Source organism: Salvelinus sp. IW2-2015, linkage group LG26 (assembly GCF_002910315.2).
Source record: "Salvelinus sp. IW2-2015 linkage group LG26, ASM291031v2, whole genome shotgun sequence".
NCBI classification, from domain to species: Eukaryota; Metazoa; Chordata; class Actinopteri; order Salmoniformes; family Salmonidae; genus Salvelinus; species Salvelinus sp. IW2-2015.
This window is the reverse complement of record NC_036866.1, coordinates 26,162,296-26,185,897: the sequence shown is the minus strand read 5'-3', so window position 1 is coordinate 26,185,897 and position 23,602 is coordinate 26,162,296. Positions and strand designations below refer to the sequence as shown.

At 44.3% G+C, this 23,602-nt stretch overlaps 1 protein-coding gene across 2 annotated transcripts; it reads left to right on the top strand.

Moving 5' to 3' along the window:
- The first annotated feature begins 3,803 nt into the window (after nt 1-3,803).
- On the top strand, nt 3,804-23,181 carry LOC111952604 (NLR family CARD domain-containing protein 3). 2 transcript variants are annotated; one of them, XM_023971450.2, is made up of 17 exons: nt 3,804-4,059; nt 4,250-4,294; nt 5,136-5,384; nt 5,714-5,764; nt 5,907-7,698; nt 7,890-8,063; nt 8,219-8,392; nt 8,480-8,653; nt 8,970-9,146; nt 9,292-9,465; nt 9,584-9,757; nt 18,101-18,274; nt 18,362-18,532; nt 18,660-18,833; nt 19,015-19,188; nt 19,293-19,463; nt 19,722-23,181. In XM_023971450.2, the coding sequence occupies exons 2-17, from the start codon at nt 4,264-4,266 to the stop codon at nt 19,735-19,737; spliced, it is 4,050 nt and encodes a 1,349-aa protein (XP_023827218.1). In that variant the 5' UTR covers nt 3,804-4,059; nt 4,250-4,263; the 3' UTR covers nt 19,738-23,181. The 2 variants fall into 2 exon arrangements, 1 of the variants encoding a protein (XP_023827218.1); XR_002875757.2 differs by lacking the exons at nt 19,293-19,463; nt 19,722-23,181 and having other exon boundaries at nt 18,660-18,915; nt 19,015-19,101.
- The last annotated feature ends 421 nt before the right edge of the window (nt 23,182-23,602 follow it).

The window sequence follows — 23,602 nt, the reverse complement described above, 5'->3', positions numbered from 1 at the left end:
CATAAGTGCAACAGAGGGCTCTGGATGAGAATGGTGCCTACTCACCTGGGGTGATGCCAGAGTGCCCTGCCTGCCTTCTCTATTCCCAGAGGAACCAACCCGGCACCGACCAGCAGTGTGATCTCTGCGACCATAGATGGTGCTCGAGCGGGAACCCACTCCGGTCTCCCTGCGCACCGTCCCTCCCAATTCCATTGGTTCGGGAGAGAGGGTGCGGGAGGATGGAACAACCAGACCCCGATCTAGACGTCCACGAGTAGCCAGCATGTTGTCCAGCCTGATGGACATGTCCACCAGCTGGTCGAAGTTGAGGGTGGTGTCTCTACAGGCCAGCTCCCGACGGACGTCCTCGCGTAGACTACAACGGTAATGGTCGATCAGGGCCCTGTCGCTCCATCCAGCGCCGGCAGCCAAGGTCCTAAACTCCAAAGCAAACTCCTGTGCACTCCTCATCTCCTGCCTCAGATGATAGAGAAGCTGAACTCCTCAAAATGGTCCAACGCCGCATTCTCCTCTCTACACACAGCGCTGGCCCACTCCCGGGCTTTCCCGGTGAGGCATGAGACGATGGCGCCACACTTCTCCCGGTCGGATGGTACTGGGGAGACCGTGGCCAGATACAAATTCAGTTTATTAAGGAGGAAACCCTGGCAGCCGGCAGTATCTCCGTTGTAACCCGTGGGTAGGGGTAAATGGATTTTGTTAGGTTCAGGAGGGGAAAACGCGTTCAAGGTAAATCCTAGTTGTGGTGGTGGAGGCGCTGGAGAAACTCCCTGTCTCTCCCAGCGGTCCATATTCTGGACAATGCGATCCATGACGGCGCTCAAACAGTCAATCTCCTCCGCTTGTTCCCGAACGCGTTCCTCCACCTCCATGAGCGTCGTGTCCCCTCCTGCTGACTTCATATATTATGGTCAGAGATTCTGTCAGAGTCGCGTGTATAGGTCGCAGGGAAGTCAGGTGCAGGAGAGTCAAACGGAGTGTATAATGGAGTCTTTTAATGAATGTCCCAGTAATCTGCTCCATAACACTCATAAGAAAAAACATAAACAAATATGGGTACGAAKRMCCSKYSMSSMMCYWWWMMMMWAAACACAACACTAACAATAAACAATCTCTGACAAAGACATGAGGGGAAACAGAGGGTTAAATACACAATAGGTAATGGAGGGATTGAAAACAGGTGTGTGGGAAGACAAGACAAAACCAATGGAAAATGAAAAATTGATCAATGATGGCTRGAAGACCGGCGACGTCGACCGCCGAACACCGCCCGAACAAGGAGAGGAACCGACTTCCAAGTCGTGACAGGCCTAAATACATTAAAAAAGTTAATATAAAAATGTACTGGTTATAGCATTGGCGATATGTAGGTCCATCTTGTTAACCCTAAACGTACACTTAGTTTAGACTGAATGTCACGTTCTGACCTTTTTTATGTCTTTATATTAGTTTGGTCAGGGCGTGAGTTGGGGTGGGCATTCTATGTTGTTTTTCTATGTTTTGTTCTATGGTTATATTTCTATGTGTTTGGCCGAGTATGGTTCCCAATCAGAGGCAGCTGTCAGTCGTTGTCTCTGATTGGGAGCCATATTTAGGTAGCCTGTTTTTCATTGTGTTTTGTGGGTGATTATTTTCTGTGTAGTGGATGTCACCTTACAGAACTGTTGCGTTTCGTTCTCCTTTGTTATTTTGTTTAGTGTTCTATGTTTAATAAATATAATGATGAACACTTACCACGCTGCGCTTTGGTCCTCACCTCATTCCAACGACGAGCGTTACACTGAAGCTGTAAACTTTTCTGTGAGTTTTGGAAACTTCCAGATTGGCAGCACATCATGGACCCAATGACATTTGGAAACAAACCAATCAAAATACAGAATCATTCACAGTCAGATTGGCTGGTCATGACTCACATCAACACCACTGTAAACCCTAGACCCACTCCAATTCGCATACCGCCCCAACAGATCCACAGATGACGCAATCTCAATTGCACTCCACTCTGCCCTTTCCCACCTGGACAAAATAAACACTTATGTGAGAATACTGTTCATTGACTACATCTCAGTGTTCAACACCATAATGCCCACAAAGCTCATCACTAAGCTAAGGACCCTGGGACTAAACACCTCCCTCTGCAACTGGATCCTGGACAACCTGACGGGCCGCCCCCAGGTGGTAAGAGTAGGTGACAACACATCTGCCATGCTGATCCTAAACACAGTGGCCCCGCAGGGTGCATGCTTAGTCCCCTCCTGTACTCCTTGTTCACCCACGATTGCGTGGGCAAGCACGACTACAACACCATCATTAAGAATGCTGACGACACAACAGTGGTAGGCCTGATTACCGACAACGATGAGACAGACTATAAGGAGGTCAGAGACCAACAACCTCTCCCACAATGTGAGCAAGACAAAGGAGCTGATCGTGGACTATAGGAAAAAAAGGGCCGAACAGGTCTCCATTAACATCGACAGGGCTGAAGTGGAGCAGGTCGAGAGTTTCAAGTTCCTTGGTGTCCACATCACCAATGAACTATCATGGTCCAAACACACCAAGACAGTTGTAAAGAGGGCACAAAAACACGTCAAACTTTGTTATATTTGTGGCTCTCAATGCGCTGCAAGTCCTGCCTCTCAAATCTCCTCACTGGTTTGTAGGAGCATACACCCACGTGGGTGATTGAAAGATGAATGAGGTCCACACTCCAGTCAGTTGTAGTAATGTGCCGTAAAGTTGGTTGCCAACCCCAATATAAAGTCCAAAGAAGAAAAAGAAGCCTGAATGAAAGAGGAGAGATGATGAGAAACTAATTCGGTTTACCGTTTTATCTGTGGATTAATTGTCGGAATAGAGGACCTTGTGCATTTCAAGTAAAATAACAACCCAATGTTTATATCCCAGGACAAATTAGCTAGCAACTGCAAGCTAGCTATCTAGCTAAATTGCCATAAATGTTTAATGCTTTTTGACCTGTCCCCAAATTAATATAATTGGATCAGAGTTTGCTTTGATATTTCAACCTGCGTTTCCTGATCACCTCTGGTGTGGGGAGACAAAATCAAAATGTGCGCGATGAAGCACGCAGACGCACTCGAGCGGACTGGTCAGCATGTGACCGTAGGGCGCTACAGAGGGTAGTGTGTAAGGCCCAGTACATCATGGGGCCAAGCTTCCTGACAGGACCTATATACTAGGCGATGTCAGAGGAAGGCCCCAAAAATATTTTAAGACTCCATCACCCAAGTCATAGACTGTTCTCTCTGCTACCGCATGGCAATCAGTACCGCAGTGCCAAGTCTAGGACCAAAAGGCTCCTTAACAGCTTCTACCCTCAAGCCATAAGATTGCTGAACAATTAATCAATTGGCCACCCAGGCTATTTACATTGACCCACCACGCTTTGTTTTTACACTGCTGCTACTTGCTGTTAATTATCTATGCAAAGTGACTTTACAAATTACCTCGACTAACCTGTACCCAGGTACATTGACTCGGTACCCCCTTGGGTACCCCCTGTATATAGCCTCGTTATTGTTATGTAATTTTCTTGTGTTATTTAAAAAATGTTTTACTTTAGTTCATTTAGTAAATATTTGATTAACTCTATTTATTGAACTGCAATGTTGGTTAAGGGCTTGTAAGTAAGCATTTCGCTGTAAGGTCTACTACACCTGTTGTATTCGGCACATGTGGCTAATAACATTTTATTTTATTTGACAGTGAGCTAGCTCACTGACAGTAAGATCGTGTCCAAAAGAGGGGGGAAGGCAAATCTTAGCGTCATTTCAGCGGCATACTCCAAAACTGGTTGGCTGACTTCAGCTTTTCTGCAGTCAGCCTTTATCTCGATTTACACACCCTGTATCTGAACTTCTGAACAGGGAAGGGCAACAGAAACAAATGACTGGAGAAGAAGAAACACTACTTAAGCAGCCATCTCGGATACAGTCACAGACAATGTACTGTTTCATTGCATAACAGTTTTACGTTCGAGGAGATATCCATAGACAGACATGATTTAGCTTTCAAATCTCACATCCTGGGACTACGGTAAGGAAATAGCATAATTTAACACTGAATGCTTTTGGACAGTTTCCTATGTTTTAACAATGTTGAGCTATGCATGCTGACACAGTAGCCTTTGTGAAACTGCAGATGACTGCAGTACTTGAGGGCCGTGTTGAATAGTCCTGGTAGCACAGCTAAAGAGGATGAAGAAAATGTATCTTTCTCTCCCCAGGTTAAACTACTAGCATGGCTGAGTCTGCACCCTTGAGTTCAGATGGTATGTGACATACTGGCTTTGTGATCAACTCTTAACTCACAAACGATACTGATCTATTTTCATATGGCTAAGGACATAAGGACATTTATCCAAATATTGAATGGTTTTATTACATTTATCCAAGAATGGTATATGGGAAAAGAAAAAGGGAAAAGATCACTTTCACTTTCGCTATTTGGAAAAGAGAGGGAGTCCAGCGGCAAAGCAGAGGGAGAAGATGCAGCACGACCTTCTGCTTATTTTCTCATAGAGGAATCATCGGATCGCTACACAATTTTCCATTCCCAAAACTAGAATGCGTTATGAACAGAGTGCACTAAGGTTTTTAGACTTGGGTCATTGCCAAACTCTCTAGAAATTATGTTATTCAGAAGGAGTGCATCGATAGTTTCAAGTTCTTGCGCACAAACTCATACAGAGAGTAGGCGTTCCCTGATGTAAATATGCAAATACATGTTAAAATGTGCCAATAGGATATTGCTAGCTCGGAGTGGTGCTTGGCTCTGCTTTTTTCCCCCCACAACGTGACAACGATTTACATTGTAAAAAGCCCATACAAACTATCTTGGGTTAGCTATAAGAATACTTCTGTACATTGTAAGTACAGTTAAATGATATCATGTTTTGTACAAAATCAAAGCAATGATTGTCCCTAAAGATGAACACTGTTATTAAACGGAGATGTTGACAGATGTTTGCAAAGTCATATTTGTGGAACATGTGATATTCACATCTTTAAAGCTTCCCTCCTGGTCCTACCCCCTTAGGAGCAGGTTCACAGAGATGATATGATAACTTGGCTTGATAACTTTGCATCTCTCTTATCTAACATCACTCCCAGATGCCCAGTTTGTGGATAAGCACAGGGCTCAGCTCATTCAGAGGGTTACCTTAGTGATGCCCATAGCAGATGACCTACTCCAGGGGGGCCTGATCCATGAGGAGGTGTACTCTAATATCCATGCTACCAGGACCAGCCAAGAACAAATGAGACTGCTGTATGAGGCCCTGAATTCAGGAGGGGTAAAGGTGAAATCAGCCTTTTACAGGATTCTACTGGAACAACAACCTCAACTAGTCCAAGATCTAGGTAAGATCATCTCTCTCCCTCTGTGTGCTGCAGAAATACAATGTATTAAGTTGGCATATCTTGGCTTTTTACACATTTGCTATTCATCACTGTCCCATGAGTTAAACCAAAGCCAGTACCTCAATCGCAGCTCAGCCCAGATGCAATGTCATTGCTGAGGTTTAGGCTAACTGGTTACCATATGTAAAGGATCAGTTGATTATGCATCAATTAAAACACTACAGGCAATGGTAAACAATGCTGAGTCTCTCTACATCCACACCAAAAAACAAAAACATTGATGAGAAGGCATTGGTTACTATTAATGTTCTGTTGCTCTCTCATGCCAGGTGAACCCTCTGCAGTCCATGTCAGCACAACTCTGAATTCTAAAGACAAAGGTAAATTATGTGAAATATTGGCGTCGCGATAATCAACACTTGACTGACTGACTTCCTATAAGATTAAACTGTGTCCTGTGTTAAAATTGTTTAAAACGGACAAATAAATATTGCATTCTTCACCAATGTTATTGTTTTTCAGATGACAATAATGAAATGTGCCAAACAGAATTGAAATCGTACCTGAAGAGAACATTTGAAAGAATATTTCCAGGAATAGCTACACAAGGACGTCCTACACTCCTAAACAAGATCTACACAGAGCTCTACATCACAGAGGGTGGAAGTGGTGAGGTCGACAAAGAACATGAAGTGATGAAAATTGAGGCAGTATTAAGGAGACCAGCGACACAAGAGATACCAATCAAATGCAACGACATCTTTAAACCCTTACCTGGACAGGACCTGACTATCAGAACTGTGCTCACAAAGGGAGTCGCTGGCATTGGAAAGACAGTCTCAGTGCAGAAATTCATTCTGGACTGGATTGATAGAGAAGCTAATCAGGATATACAGTTCATATTTCCAATTCCTTTTCGTGAGCTGAATTTGATGAAGGAAAATAAACTCAGTTTGATTGATCTACTTCATAATTTTTTCGACGACATCAAAGAATCAGGACTTTCCAACTTAAAAAAAGTCAAAGTGTTGTTTATCTTTGATGGGTTGGATGAGTGTCAACTTCCTCTGAATTTCAACAGAAATGAGATCTGCTGTAATGTCACAAAGTCAACCACAGTGGATGTACTTCTGACAAACCTCATAAAGGGGAATCTGCTTCCTTCTGCTCTTCTCTGGATAACTTCACGACCAGCAGCTACCAATCGAATCCCTCCTGAGTGTATTGACCAGGTGACTGAGGTACGAGGGTTTAGGGATGAACAGAAGGAGAAATACTTCAAGAAGACAGTCAGTGATGAGAAACTAGCTGAAAGAATCATCGCACATATAAAGTCTTCAAGGAGCCTCGACATCATGTGCCACATACCAGTGTTCTGTTGGATCTCAGCCACTGTTCTAGAGAAACTGTTGAGTAAAGCAGAAAGTGGAGACTTGCCCAAGACTCTGACACAAATGTTCTTACAGTTTCTGATCTTTCAGATGAGACAGACAATGCGGAAGTATCATGAAGACCCTGACACAGATCTCCACTGGGATAAAGAGATCATACTGAAACTTGGAAAACTGGCCTTTGAACATCTTGAAAAAGGCAACCTGATCTTCTATGAGAAAGATCTGAAAGAGTTTGGCATTGACATCAGACAAGCTTCTTTGTGCTCAGGAGTGTTCACACAGATCTTAAGAGAAGAGTGTATGTACCATGAGGTGGTCTACAGCTTTGTTCATCTGAGCCTTCAGGAGTTCATTGCTGCTTTGTATGTGTTTCTTTCATTTGAAGACAACAATGAGGATGTTATAACACCCCAACTACCATCCTCCTCGACTGGAATTGTCTTGTATGAAGAAATTCGCCCTGACAACATCTACAAGAGCGCAGTGGATAAGGCCTTAATGAGTCAGAGTGGACACCTGGACCTGTTCCTGCGCTTTCTTCTTGGCCTCTCACTGAAGTCCAACCAGACACTCCTTCGAGGCCTACTGACACAGACAGAAGGGAGCTCACAGAGCAACAAGGGCACAGTCGACTTCATTAAGGACAGGATCAGGAAAAATCCCTCTCCAGAGAGGTGCATCAACCTCTTTCACTGTCTGAATGAGCTGAACGACAATTCTCTGGTGGAGGAAATCCAAATCTACTTGAAGTCAGGAGGTGTTTCGAAGGTCGAAYTCTCATATTCTCATTGGTCTGCTCTGGCCTTTGTTATGTTGTCCTCAGACGAGGAGCTGGATGTATTTGAGCTGAAGAAATTTGTCAGATCAGACGAAGGCGTAATGAGGCTGTTGCCAGTGATCAAAGCCTCTAAAACGGCTCTGTAAGTACTCTGCTTTTTGTCTCTCCCTCCCTCTTCTTCCCATAAACATTCAACAAGTGACAGGTAGTCCTTTCTCAGATTCAGATACATGTTCAAAACATACAAACCTGGGCTGGTCTATGGACTAAAGTTCTAGAAACACTGGACTAAAACACTGAGTGGTATTTTCAAATGTTCCTTATTTCCCCAAGGATGAATTCTTGCAATATCACTTGGAGATGTTGTGAGAATCTGGCCTTATCTTTCGGATCATGTACCTCAAGTTTGAGAAAGCTGGACCTGAGTCACAATGGCCTGACTGATTCAGGGGTGGAGCTGCTCTGTCTTGGACTGGGCAATCCACTCTGTAAATTGGAAACACTGAAGTGAGTATTATGACTATTACATTATATTATTGTTATTTAGGTAACACATCTATATCCAATGTATTAATTATTTCTCGTAAAACAAATTATTTTGTAACTTCTCAGCTATTTGTTGTGTGTCCTGAAAGAGTAAAACCCTTTCTACTTATCTGCAGGCTGTCAGGCTGTAAAGTCCAAGAGAAAGGCTGTGCTTCTCTGGCTTCAGCTCTGAGGTCAAACCCGTCACACCTGAGAGAGCTAGATCTGAGTTACAATAACACAGGAGATTCAGGAGTGAAGCAGCTCTCTGCTGCACTGGAGGTTCAACACTGTAAACTGGAGACACTGGGGTGAGTATTCTCTCCACTCAACAGGTTACGTTGTTAACTTTAGAGTAATATTTGATTAAATATACAGCACCAATGTTCTTTTTTCAGTCTGTTTGATTGCAGCTTAACTGGGACATGTTGTGAAGCCCTGGCCTCGGCTCTGTGCTCAAACTCTTCAAGTCTGAGAGAGTTGGATCTTAGTCGCAATGACCTGCACAGTATTGGGCTGGAGCTGCTCTCTGCTGGACTGAGGAGCACCAGTTGTAAACTAGAAAGGCTGAGGTGACAATTGTCATTATGTTTAATCGTTTGCATTTCATAAATTGTAAAAATGGTAAAAAATCTCTTGTAAAAAATTCCAGAAGATGATATTTCACAAAGCAGAATTAATGACTCAGTCTAAGATGCTCTTTTTATTTCTAAAATTTTCATTAATTGGAACTGATTCATTACTGTACATGGCCGATTCTGTTACCAACTCTATTAAACACGATGAACTTGGTTGTGGTAGACATTTTGAGTAAAACAAATTCTTGTGTAGCTTCTCAGCTCTTCGGTATCTATGCTGAAAGAGTGAAACTTTTCTACTTATCTGCAGGCTGTCAAACTGTAAAGTCGAAGAGAAAGGCTGTGCTTCTCTGGCTTCAGCTCTGAGGTCAAACCCCTCACACCTGAGGGAACTGGACTTAAGCTACAATCATAACCTGCAGGATGCAGGAGTGGCCAATCTTTCTGCTGCACTGGGGAATCCACTTTGTAATCTGGAGTCACTGAGGCAAGTGCTGATATAGAAWAGTGTTGTTAAATCTTGTTCCTGGAGACACCATCTGAGTTTCAGATAGTTGAGATACTGATGGTTGACACTCAAACTGTACAGACTTAGCTGAAACAGAAAAAACATATCCCTCTCTTATCTGAAGGCTTGAAAACTGTGGAGTCACAGAAGAAGGCTTTTCTTCCCTAGCCTCTGCTCTGAAGTCCAACCCTTCACCCCTGAGACAGCTGGACCTGAGCAGCAATAAAGCAGGAGACACAGGAGCAAAGCTGCTCTCTGCTGCACTAGAGCATCCAGGTTGTGAACTATTGAAATTGAGGTTAGTCTTTTTGTAACCATTTGTAACTAAACAGGAAAGGGGTTTAGATTTTTAGCTAAAGTTACTGTCACAGCTGGTATCAAGATGGAGTGACGGCCTCTTCCCTTCCTTTGTGCAGGCTGTCATTCTGTAGTGTCCTGGGGGACGGTTGCTGTTCCCTAGTTTCAGCTCTGAGGTCAAACCCCTCACACCTGAGACAGCTGGACCTGAGTAACAATTTCCTTGGAGACTCAGGAGTGAAGCTGCTCTCTGCTTTATTGGAGGACCCACACTGTGAAATCAAGACGCTGAGGTACAGTTATACGACTTACAACAATACTTTATTCATATAATTTCTTATTATATTTGGAAAGAGTCAAACTGTGAAGGTCTGTGGCTCTAAGCTATGCGTTTAAAATTAGGATGAGGCTGCGCGACCGAAGTTAATTGCCCTGTTCCTCCTCGTCCAGCACCACTGGAAGCATCTTCCCCAGAGCTAAAGAACCGAATTAGAGTCTATGCATGTGTTACGACCATTAAATCGCTATTTAGACTGCCTGTCTGTGTCGTGCTTAGGTTGTAATAGCCCACAGACAATTAAGTTTGTTGTACAACATGTCGATCATGTATTTTGTGCAACATGTTGAAGTTTATAGGCTATACCAGACAAAAAATGCCTGACCAAAGAAAATGGCCCCAGAGGGGATGGCCACTGTTTTACGGGCTCTTAACCAATTGTGTTATTGTGTTATTTCGCATTGTTTCTAACTTATTTTGTACATAAGGTTGCTGCTACCGTCTCTTATGACCCAAAATAGTTTCTGGAAAGCAGAACAGCGATTAATCACCTTGAACTGGACAAAGTTTTTTTCTTTAATGAGTCTACGCGAAGGATATACTGTTTCTCCGAGACCAGGCCCAAATCCTCGCCATTCATGTGAAAAAAAGACGGAGGTACAGGGGGCGGAGATTGGGGTGCCTTATGAGAATTCATCCGCGAGTGGGTAACCCGTCTCTACCAGCCGTTCTATTGGCCAACGTGCAATCACTGGAAAATAAACTGGATGAGCTCCTTTCGAGACTATCCTACCAACGGGACATTAAACTGTAATATCTTGTGTTTCACCGAGTCGTGGCTGAATGATGACCCGGATAATATGCAGTTGGCTGGGTTTTCCGTGCATCCTCAAGACATAACGTAGCTGTTCTGTGTTTATTTGTCAATAACAGCTGGTGCTCAATGTCTAATATTAAGGAAGTGTGGTGGATATTATAAAATAAGGATTTGCTGTAGTCCAAGTCAAACTAAGATTCTTTATTTTTCTGAGCTCAGGAGAATAACATAGTTACACTGTGCAGTGCAGACAGTCTGAATTCCGAAGCATTGGGTGATAAGCACATATCTTTACAGTTTCCTGTTCTTGGGCGGACATTCAGTTCTACTTTTATCTATACAAGGACATAGGAGCAAGCTGGTTTGCAACCCAGAGTTATACTCAGAAGAACAGGAGATTATAATAGGACAGTTTCACAAGGTTAGTCACATACTCAGTTATGTGGACACATACAATAACAATTTCCCATAACAGAAGTCTCGAGGTATTGCTGACCTGAGAAAGAGTACCTCATGTTAAGTTGTAGACCACACTATCTACCAAGAGAGTTTTCATCTATATTTTTCATAGCTGTCTATTTACCACCACAAACCAATGCTGGAACTAAGACCGCACTCAACAAGCTGTATAAGGCCATAAGCAAACAAGAAAATGTTCATCCAGAAGTGGCACTCCTAGTGGCCGGGGACTTTAATGCAGGCAAACTTAAATCCTTTTTACCTAATTTCTACCAGCATGTCACATGTGCAACCAGAGGGGAAAAAACTCTAGACCATCTTTACTCCACACACAGAGACGCATACAAAGCTCTCCCTCGCCCTCCATTTGGCAAATCTGACCATAATTCTATTATCCTGATTCCAGCTTACAAGCAAAAACTAAAGCAGGAAGGACCAGTGACTCGCTCAATACGGAATTGGTCAGATGAAGCGGATGCTTCACTACAGGACTGTTTTGCTAGCACAGACTGGAATATGTTCCAGGATTCATTCAATGGCATTGAGGAGTATACCACAACCGCTTCATCCATAAGTGCATCGACGACGTCGTCCCCACAGTGAACGTACGTACGTATCCCAACCATGGATTACAGGCAACATCCACACCAAGCTAAAGGCTAGAGCTGCCGCTTTCAAGCAGCGGGACACTAATCCGGACGCTTATAAGAAATCCCGCTATGCCCTCAGACGAACCATCAAACAGGCAAAGYGTCAACACAGGACTAAGATTGAATCCTACTCACCGGATCTGACGCTCATCGGATGTGGCAGGGCTTGCAAACTATTACAGACTACAGACGAAAACGCAGCCCGCGAGCTGCCCAGTGACGTGAGCCTTACAGACGGGCTAAATGCCTTTTATTGTCGCTTCGAGCCAAGCAACACTGAAGCATGCATGAGAGCACCAGCTGTTCCGGACGACTGTGTAATTAAGCTCTCCGTAGCCGATGTGAGCAAAACCTTTAAACAGATTCACAAGCCTGCAGAGCCAGACGGATTACCAAGACGTGTACTCAGAGCATGCGCAGCCCAACTGGCAAGTGTCTTCACTGACATTTTCATCCTCCCTGACTAAGTCTGTAATACCTACAGACAGTTGAAGTCGGAAGTTTACATTCACCTTAGCCAAATACATTTAAACTCAGTTTTTCAGAATTCCTGACATTTAATCAGAGTAAAAAATCCCTGTCTTAGGTCAGTTAGGCTCACCACTTTATTGTAAGAATGGGAAATGTCAGAATAATAGTAGAGAATGATTTATTTCAGCTTAAATTTTTTTTATCACATTCCCAGTGAGTCAGAAGTTTACATACACTCAATTAGTATTTAGTAGCATTGCCTTTTGTCACGTTCGTCGTAATGTGGAAGAGAGGAGGACCAAGGCGCAGCGTGAAGTGAATACATTCTTCTATTTAATAAACGAAGAGAAACACTAAACAGAACTAATACAAAACAACAAAACGAACGTGACGCTATATATAACAGTGCAGACATAGGCAACTAACACATAGACAATAACCCACAACCCACAATACAAAACAGGCTACCTAAATATGGTTCCCAATCAGAGACAACGCAAAACACCTGTCTCTGATTGAGAACCATATCAGGCCAAACACATAGAAATAGACAAACCAGACATACAACATAGAATGCCCACTCAGATCACACCCTGACCAAACCAAACATAAAATATACAAAGCAAACTATGGTCAGGGCGTGACAGTACCCCCCCCCCTCAAGGTGCGGACTCCGGCCGCAAACCTAAACCTATAGGGGGGGTCTGGGTGGGCATCTGTCCGCGGTGGCGGCTCCGGCGTGGGACGTGGACCCCACTCCACCATAGTCATAACCCGCTTTGGTGGCGCCTCTGGAGCGGGGACCCTTGCAGCGGGTCCCGGACTGAGGGGCAGTGGACGGAGGGGCAGCTCCGGACTGAGGGGCAGCTCCGGACTGAGGGGCAACTCCGGACTGAGGGGCAGCTCAGGACTGAGGGGCAGCTCCGGACTGAGGGGCAGCTCCGGACTGACGGGCAGCTCCGGACTGACGGGCAGCTCCGGACTGAGGGGTAGCTCAGGACTGACGGGCAGCTCCGGACTGACGGGCAGCTCCGGACTGAAAGGCGGCTCTGGCAGCTCCTGACTGGCGGGCTTGGTCTGCAGCTCTTGACTGGCGGGCGGCTCTGGCAGCTCCTGACTGGGCGGGCGGCTCTGGCGGCTCCTGACTGGCGGGCGGCTCTGGCGCTCCGCTGACTGGCGGGCGGCTCTGGCGGCTCCTGGCGGCGGCTCTGGTGGCTCCTGACTGACGGACGGCTCTAACGGCTCAGGACAGATGGGCAGCTCAGGCGGCGCTGGACAGACGGGCAGCTCAGGCGGCGCTGGACAGACGGGCAGCTCAGGCGTGTCGAGGCGCACTGTAGGCCTGGTGCGTGTTGCCGGAACTGGTGGTACCGGGCTGGGGACACGCACCTCAAGGCGAGTGCGGGAGAAGGAACAGGGCATACTGGACTGCCGAGGCGCACTATAAGCCTGGTGCGTGGTGCGGCACTGGTGGTACTGGGCTGGGGACACGCACCTCCGGGCGAGTGCGGGGAGGAGAAACAGGGCGTACAGGGTTCTGGAGACGCACAGGAAGCCTGGTGCGTGGTGTAGGCACTGGTGGGTACTGGGCTGGTGCGAGGGGCTGTCACAGGCGGACTGGTGCGTGGAGAAGGCACCGGATAAACCGGACCGTGGAGGCGCACTACAGGTCTCGAGCACCGGAGCCTGCCCAACCCTACCTGGCTGAATGCTCCCCGTAGCCAGGCCGGCGAGGTGGAATAGCCCCGCACTGGGTTGTGCTGGTGAACCGGGGACACCATGCGTAGGGCTGGTGCCATGTACCCGGCCCAAGGAGACGCACTGGTGACCAGATGCGTAGAGCTGGTTTCATGGCACCTGGCTCGATGCCCAATCTAGCCCGGCCGATACGAGGTGCTGTTATGTACCGCACCGGGCTATGCCTGCGCACCGGGGACACCGTGCGCATCTCTGCATAACACGGTGCCTGCCCGGTCGCTCTCTCTCCCGGTAAGCACGGGAGTTGGCTCAGGTCTCCTACCTGGCTTAGCCACACTCCCCGTGTGCCCCCCAAGACATTTTTGGGGCTGCCTCTCTGGCTTCCAGCCGCATTTACGTGCAGCCTCCTCATACCGGCGGCGATATTCACCAGCCTGTGCCCAGGGTCCCTTACCGTCCAGAATCTCCTCCCAAGTCCATTTCTCCACAAAGCGCTGTTCCTCCATTTCAGCTGCTTCTGGTCCATTGATGGTGGGTTATTCTGTCACGTCGTCGTAATGTGGAAGAGAGGAGGACCAAGGCGCAGCGTGAAGTGAATACATTCTTCTTTTAATAAACGAAGAGAAACACTAAACTGAACTAATACAAAACAACAAAACGAACGTGACGCTATATATAACAGTGCAGACATAGGCAACTAACACATAGACAATAACCCACAACCCACAATACAAAACAGGCTACCTAAATATTGTTCCCAATCAGAGACAATGCAAAACACCTGTCTCTGATTGAGAACCATATCAGGCCAAACACATAGAAATAGACAAACCAGACATACAACATAGAATGCCCACTCAGATCACACCCTGACCAAACAAAACATAAAAAATACAAAGCAAACTATGGTCAGGGCGTGACACCTTTAAATTGTTTAACTTGGGTCAGACGTTTTGGGGAGCCTTCCACAAGCTTCCCACAATAAGTTGGGTGAATTTTGGCCCATTCCTCCTGACAGAGCTGGTGTAACTGAGTCAGGTTTGTAGGCCTCCTTGCTCGCACACGCTTTTTCAGTTCTGCACAAATCTTCTATAGGATTGAGGTCAGGGCTTTATGATGGCCACTCCAATACCTTGACTTTGTTATCCTTAAGCCATTTTGCCACAACTTTGGATGTATGCTTGGGGTCATTGTCCGTTTCGAAGACTCATTTGCGACCAAGCTTTAACTTCCTGACTGATGTCTTGAGATGTTGCTTCAATAAATCCACATAATTTTCCTTCCTCGTGATGCCATCTATTTTGTGAAGTGCACCAGTCCCTCCTGCAGCAAAGCACCCCCACAACATGATGCTGCCACCCCCGTGTTTCACGGTTGGGATGGTGTTCTTCGGCTTGCAAGCATCCCCCTTTTTCCTCCAAACATAACGATGGTCATTTTTGCCAACAGTTCTATTTTTGTTTCATCAGACCAGAGGACATTTCTCCAAAAAGTACGATCTTGTAACGGTTTTCTTCTGTGGAAGGAGAGGACCAAAGCGCAGCGTGATTAGTGTTCATCATGTTTAATAAAAGACAATAAACTGAACACTTCCAAAATACAAAACAACAAACGTGAAAACCGAAACAGTTCTATCTGGTGCAGACACACAAAGACTGAAGACAACCACCCACAAAACCCAACACAAAACAGGCTACCTAAATATGTTTCCCAATCAGAGACAATGACTAACACCTGCCTCTGATTGAGAACCATATCAGGCCAAACACAGAAATAGAAAAACATAGATAAACAAACATAGACTGCCCACCCCAACTCACGCCCTGACCATACTAAATAAAGACAAAAACAAAGAAAATAAAGGTCAGAACGTGACAGATCTTTGTCCCCATGTGTAGTTGCAAACCGTAGTCTGGCTTTTTTATGGCGGTTTTGGAACAGTGGCTTCTTCCTTGCTGAGCGGCCTTTCAGGTTATGTCAATATAGGACTCGTTTTACTGTGGATATAGATACTTTTGTTCCTGTTTCCTCCAGCATCTTCACAAGGTCCTTTGCTGTTCTGGGATTGATTTGCACTTTTCGCACCAAAGTACGTGTCTACATCCTGAGCGGTATGACGGCTGCGTGGTCGCATGGTGTTTATACTTGTGTACTATTGTTTATACAGATGAACATGGTACCTTCAGGCGTTTGGAAATTGCTCCCAAGGATGAACCAGACTTGTGGAGGTCTACAACTTTTTTTCTGAGGTCTTGGCTGATTTATTTTGATTTTCCCATGATGTCAAGCAAAGAGGCACTGAGTTTGAAGGTAGGCCTTGAAATACTGTCACAACTTCTGCCGAAGTTGGTCCCTCTCCTTGTTCGGGCGGCGTTCGGCGGTCGAAGTCACCGACCTTCTAGCCATCGCTGATCCACTTTTTTTCCCCCATTGGTTTTGTCTTGTCTTCCATCACACCTAGTTCCTATTCCATCAATGACATGTTGTGTATTTAACCCTCTGTTCCCCCCATGTCGGGTTATGTACCCATTTATTGATTGTTCTGTTTTCCGGTGGGTTTTTGTTATTACACTGCGCCGTTGGAAACACAGTTTTTGCTCTCCTGCATCTGACTTCTCTGCCGCCAGTACGCACCCCTTACAAATACATCCACAGGTACACCTCCAATTGAGTCAAATTACATCAATTAGCCTATCAGAAGTTCTAAAGCAATGACATAATTTTCTGGAATTTTCCAAGCTGTTTAAAGCACAGTCAACTTAGTGTATTTAAACTTCTGACCCACTGGAATTGTGATACAGTGAAATAATCTGTCTGTAAACAATTGTTGGAAAAATTACTTGTGTCATGCACAAAGTAGATGTCCTATCCCACTTGTCAAAACTACAGTTTGTTAACAAGAAATTTGTGGAGTGGTTGAAAAACAAGTTTTAATGACTCCAACCTAAGTGTATGTAAACTTCCGACTTCAACTGTACATTTTTCAAGCAGACCACCATAGTCCCTGTGCCCAAGAAAGCGAAGATAGCCTGCCTAAATGACTACCGCCCCGTAGCACTCACGTGGGTAGCTTTGAAACTCACATGAAGTGCTTTGAAAGGCTGGTCATGACTCACATCAACACCATCATCCCCTCAGGCGTGCATCCTTAGTACACTCCTGTACTCCCTGTTCATCCACAACTGCGTGGTCAAGCACGACTCCACCACCATCATTAAGTTCGCTGACAACACAACAGTGGTAGACCTGATCACCGACAACGATGAGACAGCCTATAGGGAGGAGGAAAGAGACAACAATGGAGCTGATCGTGGACTACAGGAAAAGTACGGCCGAACACGCCCCCATTCACAGCGACGGGGCTGTAGTGGAGCGGATCAAGGGCTTCAAGTTCCTTGGTGTCCACAACATGCCTTTTCCCTCTCAGGAGACTGAAAAGATTTGGCATGGGTCCCCAGATCCTCAAAAAGTTCTACAGCTGCACCATCGAGTATTCTGACCGGTTGCATCACCGCCTGGTATGGCAACTGCTCAGTGTCTGACCGTAAGGCGCTACAAAGGGCATTGCATTTGGCCCAGTACATCACTGGGGCCAAGCTTCCTGCCATCCAGGACCTGTATACTAGGCGGTGTCAGAGGAAGACCCAAAAAATGGTCAAAGACTCCAGTCACCCAAGTCATGGACTGTTCTCTCTGCTACCGCACGACAACCGGCACCGGAGCGACAAATCTAAGTCCAAAAGGCTCCATAACAGCTTCTACCCCCAAGCCATGAGACTGCTGGACAATTAATTAAATGGCCACACAGACTATTTACATTGATACCCCCCCCCCCTTTGTTTTAACTGCTACTCGCTGTTTATTATCAATGCATAATCACTTTACCCCTACCTACATGTACAAATTACCTTGACTAACCTGTACTCCCACACATTGACTCGGTGCTGGTACTCCCTGTATATAGCCTCGTTATTTTATTGTGTTAATTTTTATTTTTACTTTAGTTTATTGAGTAAATATTTTCTTAATTCTATTTCATGAACTGCATTGTTGGTTAAAGGCTTGTAAGTAAGCATTTCACTGTAAGGTCTACACCTGTTGTATTCGGCTTATGTGACAAATACAATTTTATTTTATTTGAATCTGTGTATAGAGAATCCGGCACAGGCACAGATGCATTTTTTAGCTATCGGGAAGAGCATTCCAGAGAATTCAGCAATGCAGCCACTCCTTTATGGTTATAACATTATATTTCTCTCTGCAGGCTTACAGACTGTTACATTTCAGAGGAAGCATTTGTTTCTCTGGCTTCAGCCCTGAAATCAAACCCCTCGCATCTGAGAGAGCTGGACCTGACCAGGAATAACGGAGGAGACTCAGGAGTGAAGATGCTCTGTGCTGGACTGAAGGATCCATGCTGTAAACTGGAGAAACTGAGGTGAGTTTTATAATCAGCAGTGTTTCACTAATTACTGTGGTTAAGAGAAAATCGTTTTTTCTCATTATCTGTTGACATTTTTACCAGCCTGTTTTGTTGTAAACTGAGTTGGGAATGCTGTGAGGCAATGGCAGCAGCTCTCAGCTCAACCTCAAGTCTGAGAGAGCTGGACCTGAGTCACAATTATCTGGGGAATTCAGGAGTGACGATGCTCTCTGCAGGATTGGGCAATCCTCACGGTAAACTAATGATTCTGAGGTATTGGATTTAATTGAACTATTTTTATTGATTTTAAAGTCACCAATTATTTGTCTTATTTTAGATTTTCTCAACCTTTGAATTGAATTACAGAAATGGCTAAGTGAATTACTTTCATCCTCTACAGGCTCTGTAATTGTGGTATGAAAGAAGAAGGCTGTGCTTCTCTGGCCACAGCGCTGAGGTTAAATCCCTCTCACCTGAAAGATCTGGACCTGAGTTCCAATTCTCCAGGAGACCCAGGAATGAATCTGCTCTTTGCTGTGCTAGTGGATCCCTGTTGTAAACTGGAGATTTTGACGTGATTAATCATGACAAACCTTTGTGACATTACAATCACTGCAATTTGCTTATTCCACGTTGTGGGTTTGATTTAATAAACGGTATGGTTATCGATATATTATATAGAAAGCAATAGAAAGTAGTTCCTGTCATATTACAGTTTGCATCCTAAGTTTCAGTGTTCTGTGTTTTCCCTCCAGTCTGGAAAACTGTAACCTCACCGAGAATTGCTGTGCTGCACTGGCCACTGCTCTCAGCTCAAACTCCTGTAGTCTGAAAAACCTGAACCTGAGTGACAATAACCTATATGATTCAGGAGTACAGCTACTCTCAGCTGGACTGAAGAAAACACAGTGTAAACTGGAGACACTGAAGTAGGTTTACATGGCTTAGCCAAAGCAGATGTGGGCTTTATACTGAAAAGTTTTATACAATCATTTTTRATCTGACATGGAATAACTGTATTCTCTTCCTGTAGGGTAGCAAACTGTAAGTTCAAAGAGGATGGCTGTGTTGCTCTGGCCTCAGCTTTAAGCTCCAACCCCTTCCACCTGACAGAGCTCGATCTGAACCAGAACAGGTATGGGCGTGGAAAAGCCTTGCTCAAAGCACTGCAGAAGGATCCACACTGTAAACTAGAGAAAGTGGGGTGAGTGGTATAGTGTCAAGAGTATCACAAATGTCATTCAAGATGTGTTTGTGTTTGTTAATATTGCAAGTCATTGAGTTTCATTGAAAATGCAAGGTGACTGAAAACAAATATCATTTTACTGTGCCACTATTAAGGTATAAAGAGCTTGTGTTGCACTCTTTATCACACTGTATGTTTCTTTCTGATGATCCTGTATTTCGCTCTCCTCTATACATACGACTCATTATTATTGTTCTGCAAAATCCTCTCTTTTAGATTGGTCCCAATGTGAAACAGTCATCTTCATACAGGACAGAGAAACCAGCCGCATTCTGAAGAGACAGTCAAGAAGTGACGTGGACGCAGTGCTCAACCGTTCTTGAAACCACTGAACTGAAAACATGCTGTGTGTAGACCAAATAGACCAAACAGATGCAGCGTAACATTACAAACAAGTGACGTTAATAMATTTTTTGATTAAGCTTCATAATTTGGAAGATGCTCAACATCTACTTTAGAAATGTAATGCATGTGTATGCAGTACAGTACTGATCTTTGAAAAATACCATACCAGTCAAGTTTGGACACACGTACTCATTCAAGGGTTTTTCTTTATTTTTGCTATTTTCTACATTGTAGAATAATAGTGAAGACATCAAACATATGGAATCATCTAGTAACCAAAAAAGTGTTAAACAAATCAAAATACATTTTAGATTCTTCAAAGTAGCCACCCTTTGCTTTGATGACAGCTTTACACACTCTTGACATTCTCTCAACCAGCTTCACCTGGAATGCTTTCCAGCAGTCTTTAAGGAGTTCCCATATATGATTGTCGGCTGCTTTTCCTTCACTCTGCAGTCCAACTCATCCCAAAATATCTCAATTGGGTTGACAGTGTCTCCAGCAAAGCACCCCCACACCATCACACCGCCTACTCCATGCTTCATGGTGGGAACCACACATGCGGAGATCATCCGTTCACCTACTCTGCGTCTCACAAAGAAACGGCGGTAGGAACCAAAATATCAAATTTGGACTCATCAGACCAAACGACAGATTTCCACCAGTCTAATGTCCATTGCTCGTGCTTCTTAGCCCAAGCAAGTCTCTTCTTATTATTGGTGTCCTTTAGTAGTGTTTTCTTTGCAGCAATTCGACCATGAACGACTGATTCATGCAGTCTCCTCTGAACAGTTGATGTTGAGATGTGTCTGTTACTTGAACTCTGTGAAGCATTTATTTGGGCTGCAATTTCTGAGGCTGGTAACTCTAATGAACTTATCCTCTCCAGCAGAGGTAACTCTGGGTCTTCCTTTCCTGTGGTGGTCCTCATGAGAGCCAGTTTCATCATAGCGCTTGATGTTTTAGGTGACAGCACTTGAAGAAATTTGCAAAGTTCTTGAAGTGTTCCGCATTGACTGACCTTCATGTCTTAAAGTAATGATGAATTGTCATTTCTATTTGCTTATTTGAGCTGTTCTTGCCATAATATGGACTTGGTATTTTACCAAATAGGGCTATCTACTGTATACCACCCCTACCTTGTCACAATGGGCTCAAACGCATTAAAAAGGAAAGAAATTCCACAAATTAACTTTTAACAAGGCACACCTTGTCACGTTCTGACCTTAGTTCCTTTTTTATGTCTTTATTTTAGTTGGTCAGGGCGTGAGTTGGGGTGGGCATTCTATGTTGATTTTCTATGTTTTGTTCTGTTGTTATATTTCTATGTGTTTGGCCTAGTATGGTTCTCAATCAGAGGCAGGTGTCAGTCGAGCCATATTTAGGTAGCCTGTTTTCTATTGTGTTTTGGGGGTGATTGTTTCCTGTGTTAGTGTTTGCACCATACGGGACTGTTTCGGTTGTTTGTTTGTACTTTTGTTATTTTGTTCAGTGTTCTGTGGATTTATTAAATATTCTCATTATGGACACTTACCACGCTGCACATTGGTCCGATCCTTGCTACTCCTTCTCAGACGAAGAGGAAATCCGTTACACACCTGTTAATTGAAATGCATTCCAGGTGACTACCTCATGAAGCTGGTTGAGAGAATGCCAAAAGTGTGTAAAGCTGTCATCAAGGCAAAAAGTGGCTGCTTTGAAGATTCTAAAATCTATTTTGATTTGTGTAACACTTTTTTGGTTACTACATGATTCCATATGTGTTATTTCATAGTTTTGATGTCGTCACTATTATTCTACAATGTAGAAAATAGTACAAATAAAGAAAAACCCTTGAGAGAGAATATATAGAGTAGAATAGAGAGTAGACGGCACGCGTCAAACGTTTGATTTATGACCCTATGTCCGGATGACGTGTGCATGCCCATATTTGGGCATCCGGTCAGGACATCCTGGCGGGAAGTTATCACGTGCTCTAGGGAGTGCCCATATGTGGGCATCCGGTCAGGACATCCTGTTCCTGTTGTCACATGTTAGAGTGTGTGTTAATTTATGCATATATTGCATCTATTCCTTTGAAGTTGTCATGATGATTGATGTGTAGGGACCTCATTGAACTGGGGGGGATGTGTTTGAACATTTCAAAGAGGATGGCCCCACAGCCCCTATTTTATTGCCCTTAGGGCTGTTGTCTATGAAACAGGAATGTCCGGGGGTATTGTGTGGGGGTAGACGCATTATAAATAAGACCCAAAACACTAAACAAGATTTTTTAAATAAACTCAGAACATTAAACAGAAAATGATGTCTCCTATGACAATTCTGGGGGTACTATGTGCCTCTTGTCAAGAACCCAATGATAAAAGCATCGAGGAAATTTTGTCCTAGGAGGCCCCTGAATGTTTTAAAGGAGTTTTCGATAGGAGTGATGGACATATGACTTACATATTCCAACCTGAGTATTCAACTGTGAAGATTTTCACAGACAGCGGTCCCAACCCCCTTTATGCAAAACCCAGGAGTTTTTCTCCTGCGCTACGTATGAGAGAATGGCTTAAGATACGGGTAGCGTTATGTCAAATTGAACAGGCCCTGAGTGGTACATCCCTACCAGGCTATGCTTTGGAAGAGCTGGTGTGCGGGTGTGATGATTTGAAAGCCATAAGAATCTCTTCAATGGCGTATAGCCCCGACTCCAAAGTGACAATTTTAGCATGTGAACAATTTGATAGTACAAATGCAACAAAATCTGTCAGTTCATATGTATTTTCCAAAGCTTGCAAGGATGTAAACTTTTTACGCCAGTGTTTAGCTTTAAATGGCATGATTACCATATATTCATAACAATGATGAATAAGATGGACAGTCTTTTCCAAAATTGTGAACAATTACGTCGCTGGCCGCTTCTATCCTTAAGACATACCCAGGTCTACATGCAAGACGTTTGATCTATCCATGGAGTGAAAACTTACGGAACCATGCTGGAGCGTGCAAGAGAGCCTGTCTTGACGACGGGGAATTGGAAACGGACGGGTGTCAAAACCTATAGCTGGGCCCTTTATCTGTAAGAAAGGAATAGTAAAATTGTTTAATTAATTATAGCATGTTTTAAAAGGTCTGTACTAAAGATTTAGAATTAAATAAAGGGTTTTAAAATTGTGTCTCACCTTTTAACGGGGGAATTAGACACGGACGGGGGGTCAGGGAAAACCCTATAGCCTCCCATTTTTCTGTAAGAAAGGAATAGTAAAAATGTTTAGCATTAATTATAGCATGTTTTAAAAGGTCTGTACTAAATATTTTGAATTAAATAAATGGTTTTAAAATTGTATCTCACCGTAAAAGCCTGGAATTTCACACTCCCTCTCTCCCCTTGGTGTCTGAGAAAAAAGGCTTTCGGGAAAGACGTGTGTGTGTGTGTGTGTGTGTGTGTGTGTGTGTGTGTGTGTGTTTCAAAACAAAGGGTTTTCGGGGGGGGTGTCAACAGGGGGTGTTTGAAAACAGCTAGACACTTTCGTGTCCTTAGTGTTATGCTGGTGAATGAGGACCCAAAAGCGAGAATCTAGAAAGCAGGAGGTTCTTGAGTCCAGGTATCAAACAAAAATGATTCTCCTGGATATATCAAAGGTAAATCCAAAACAGGAAACTGAAATCCTCTCGTCAGTAGAGAGGAACGACTGAGACGCGACCACAGACTGCAGGTCGCTTCAGGAAGGCACAGGCCGTAGCTTGACATAGACACCTGCTCACAC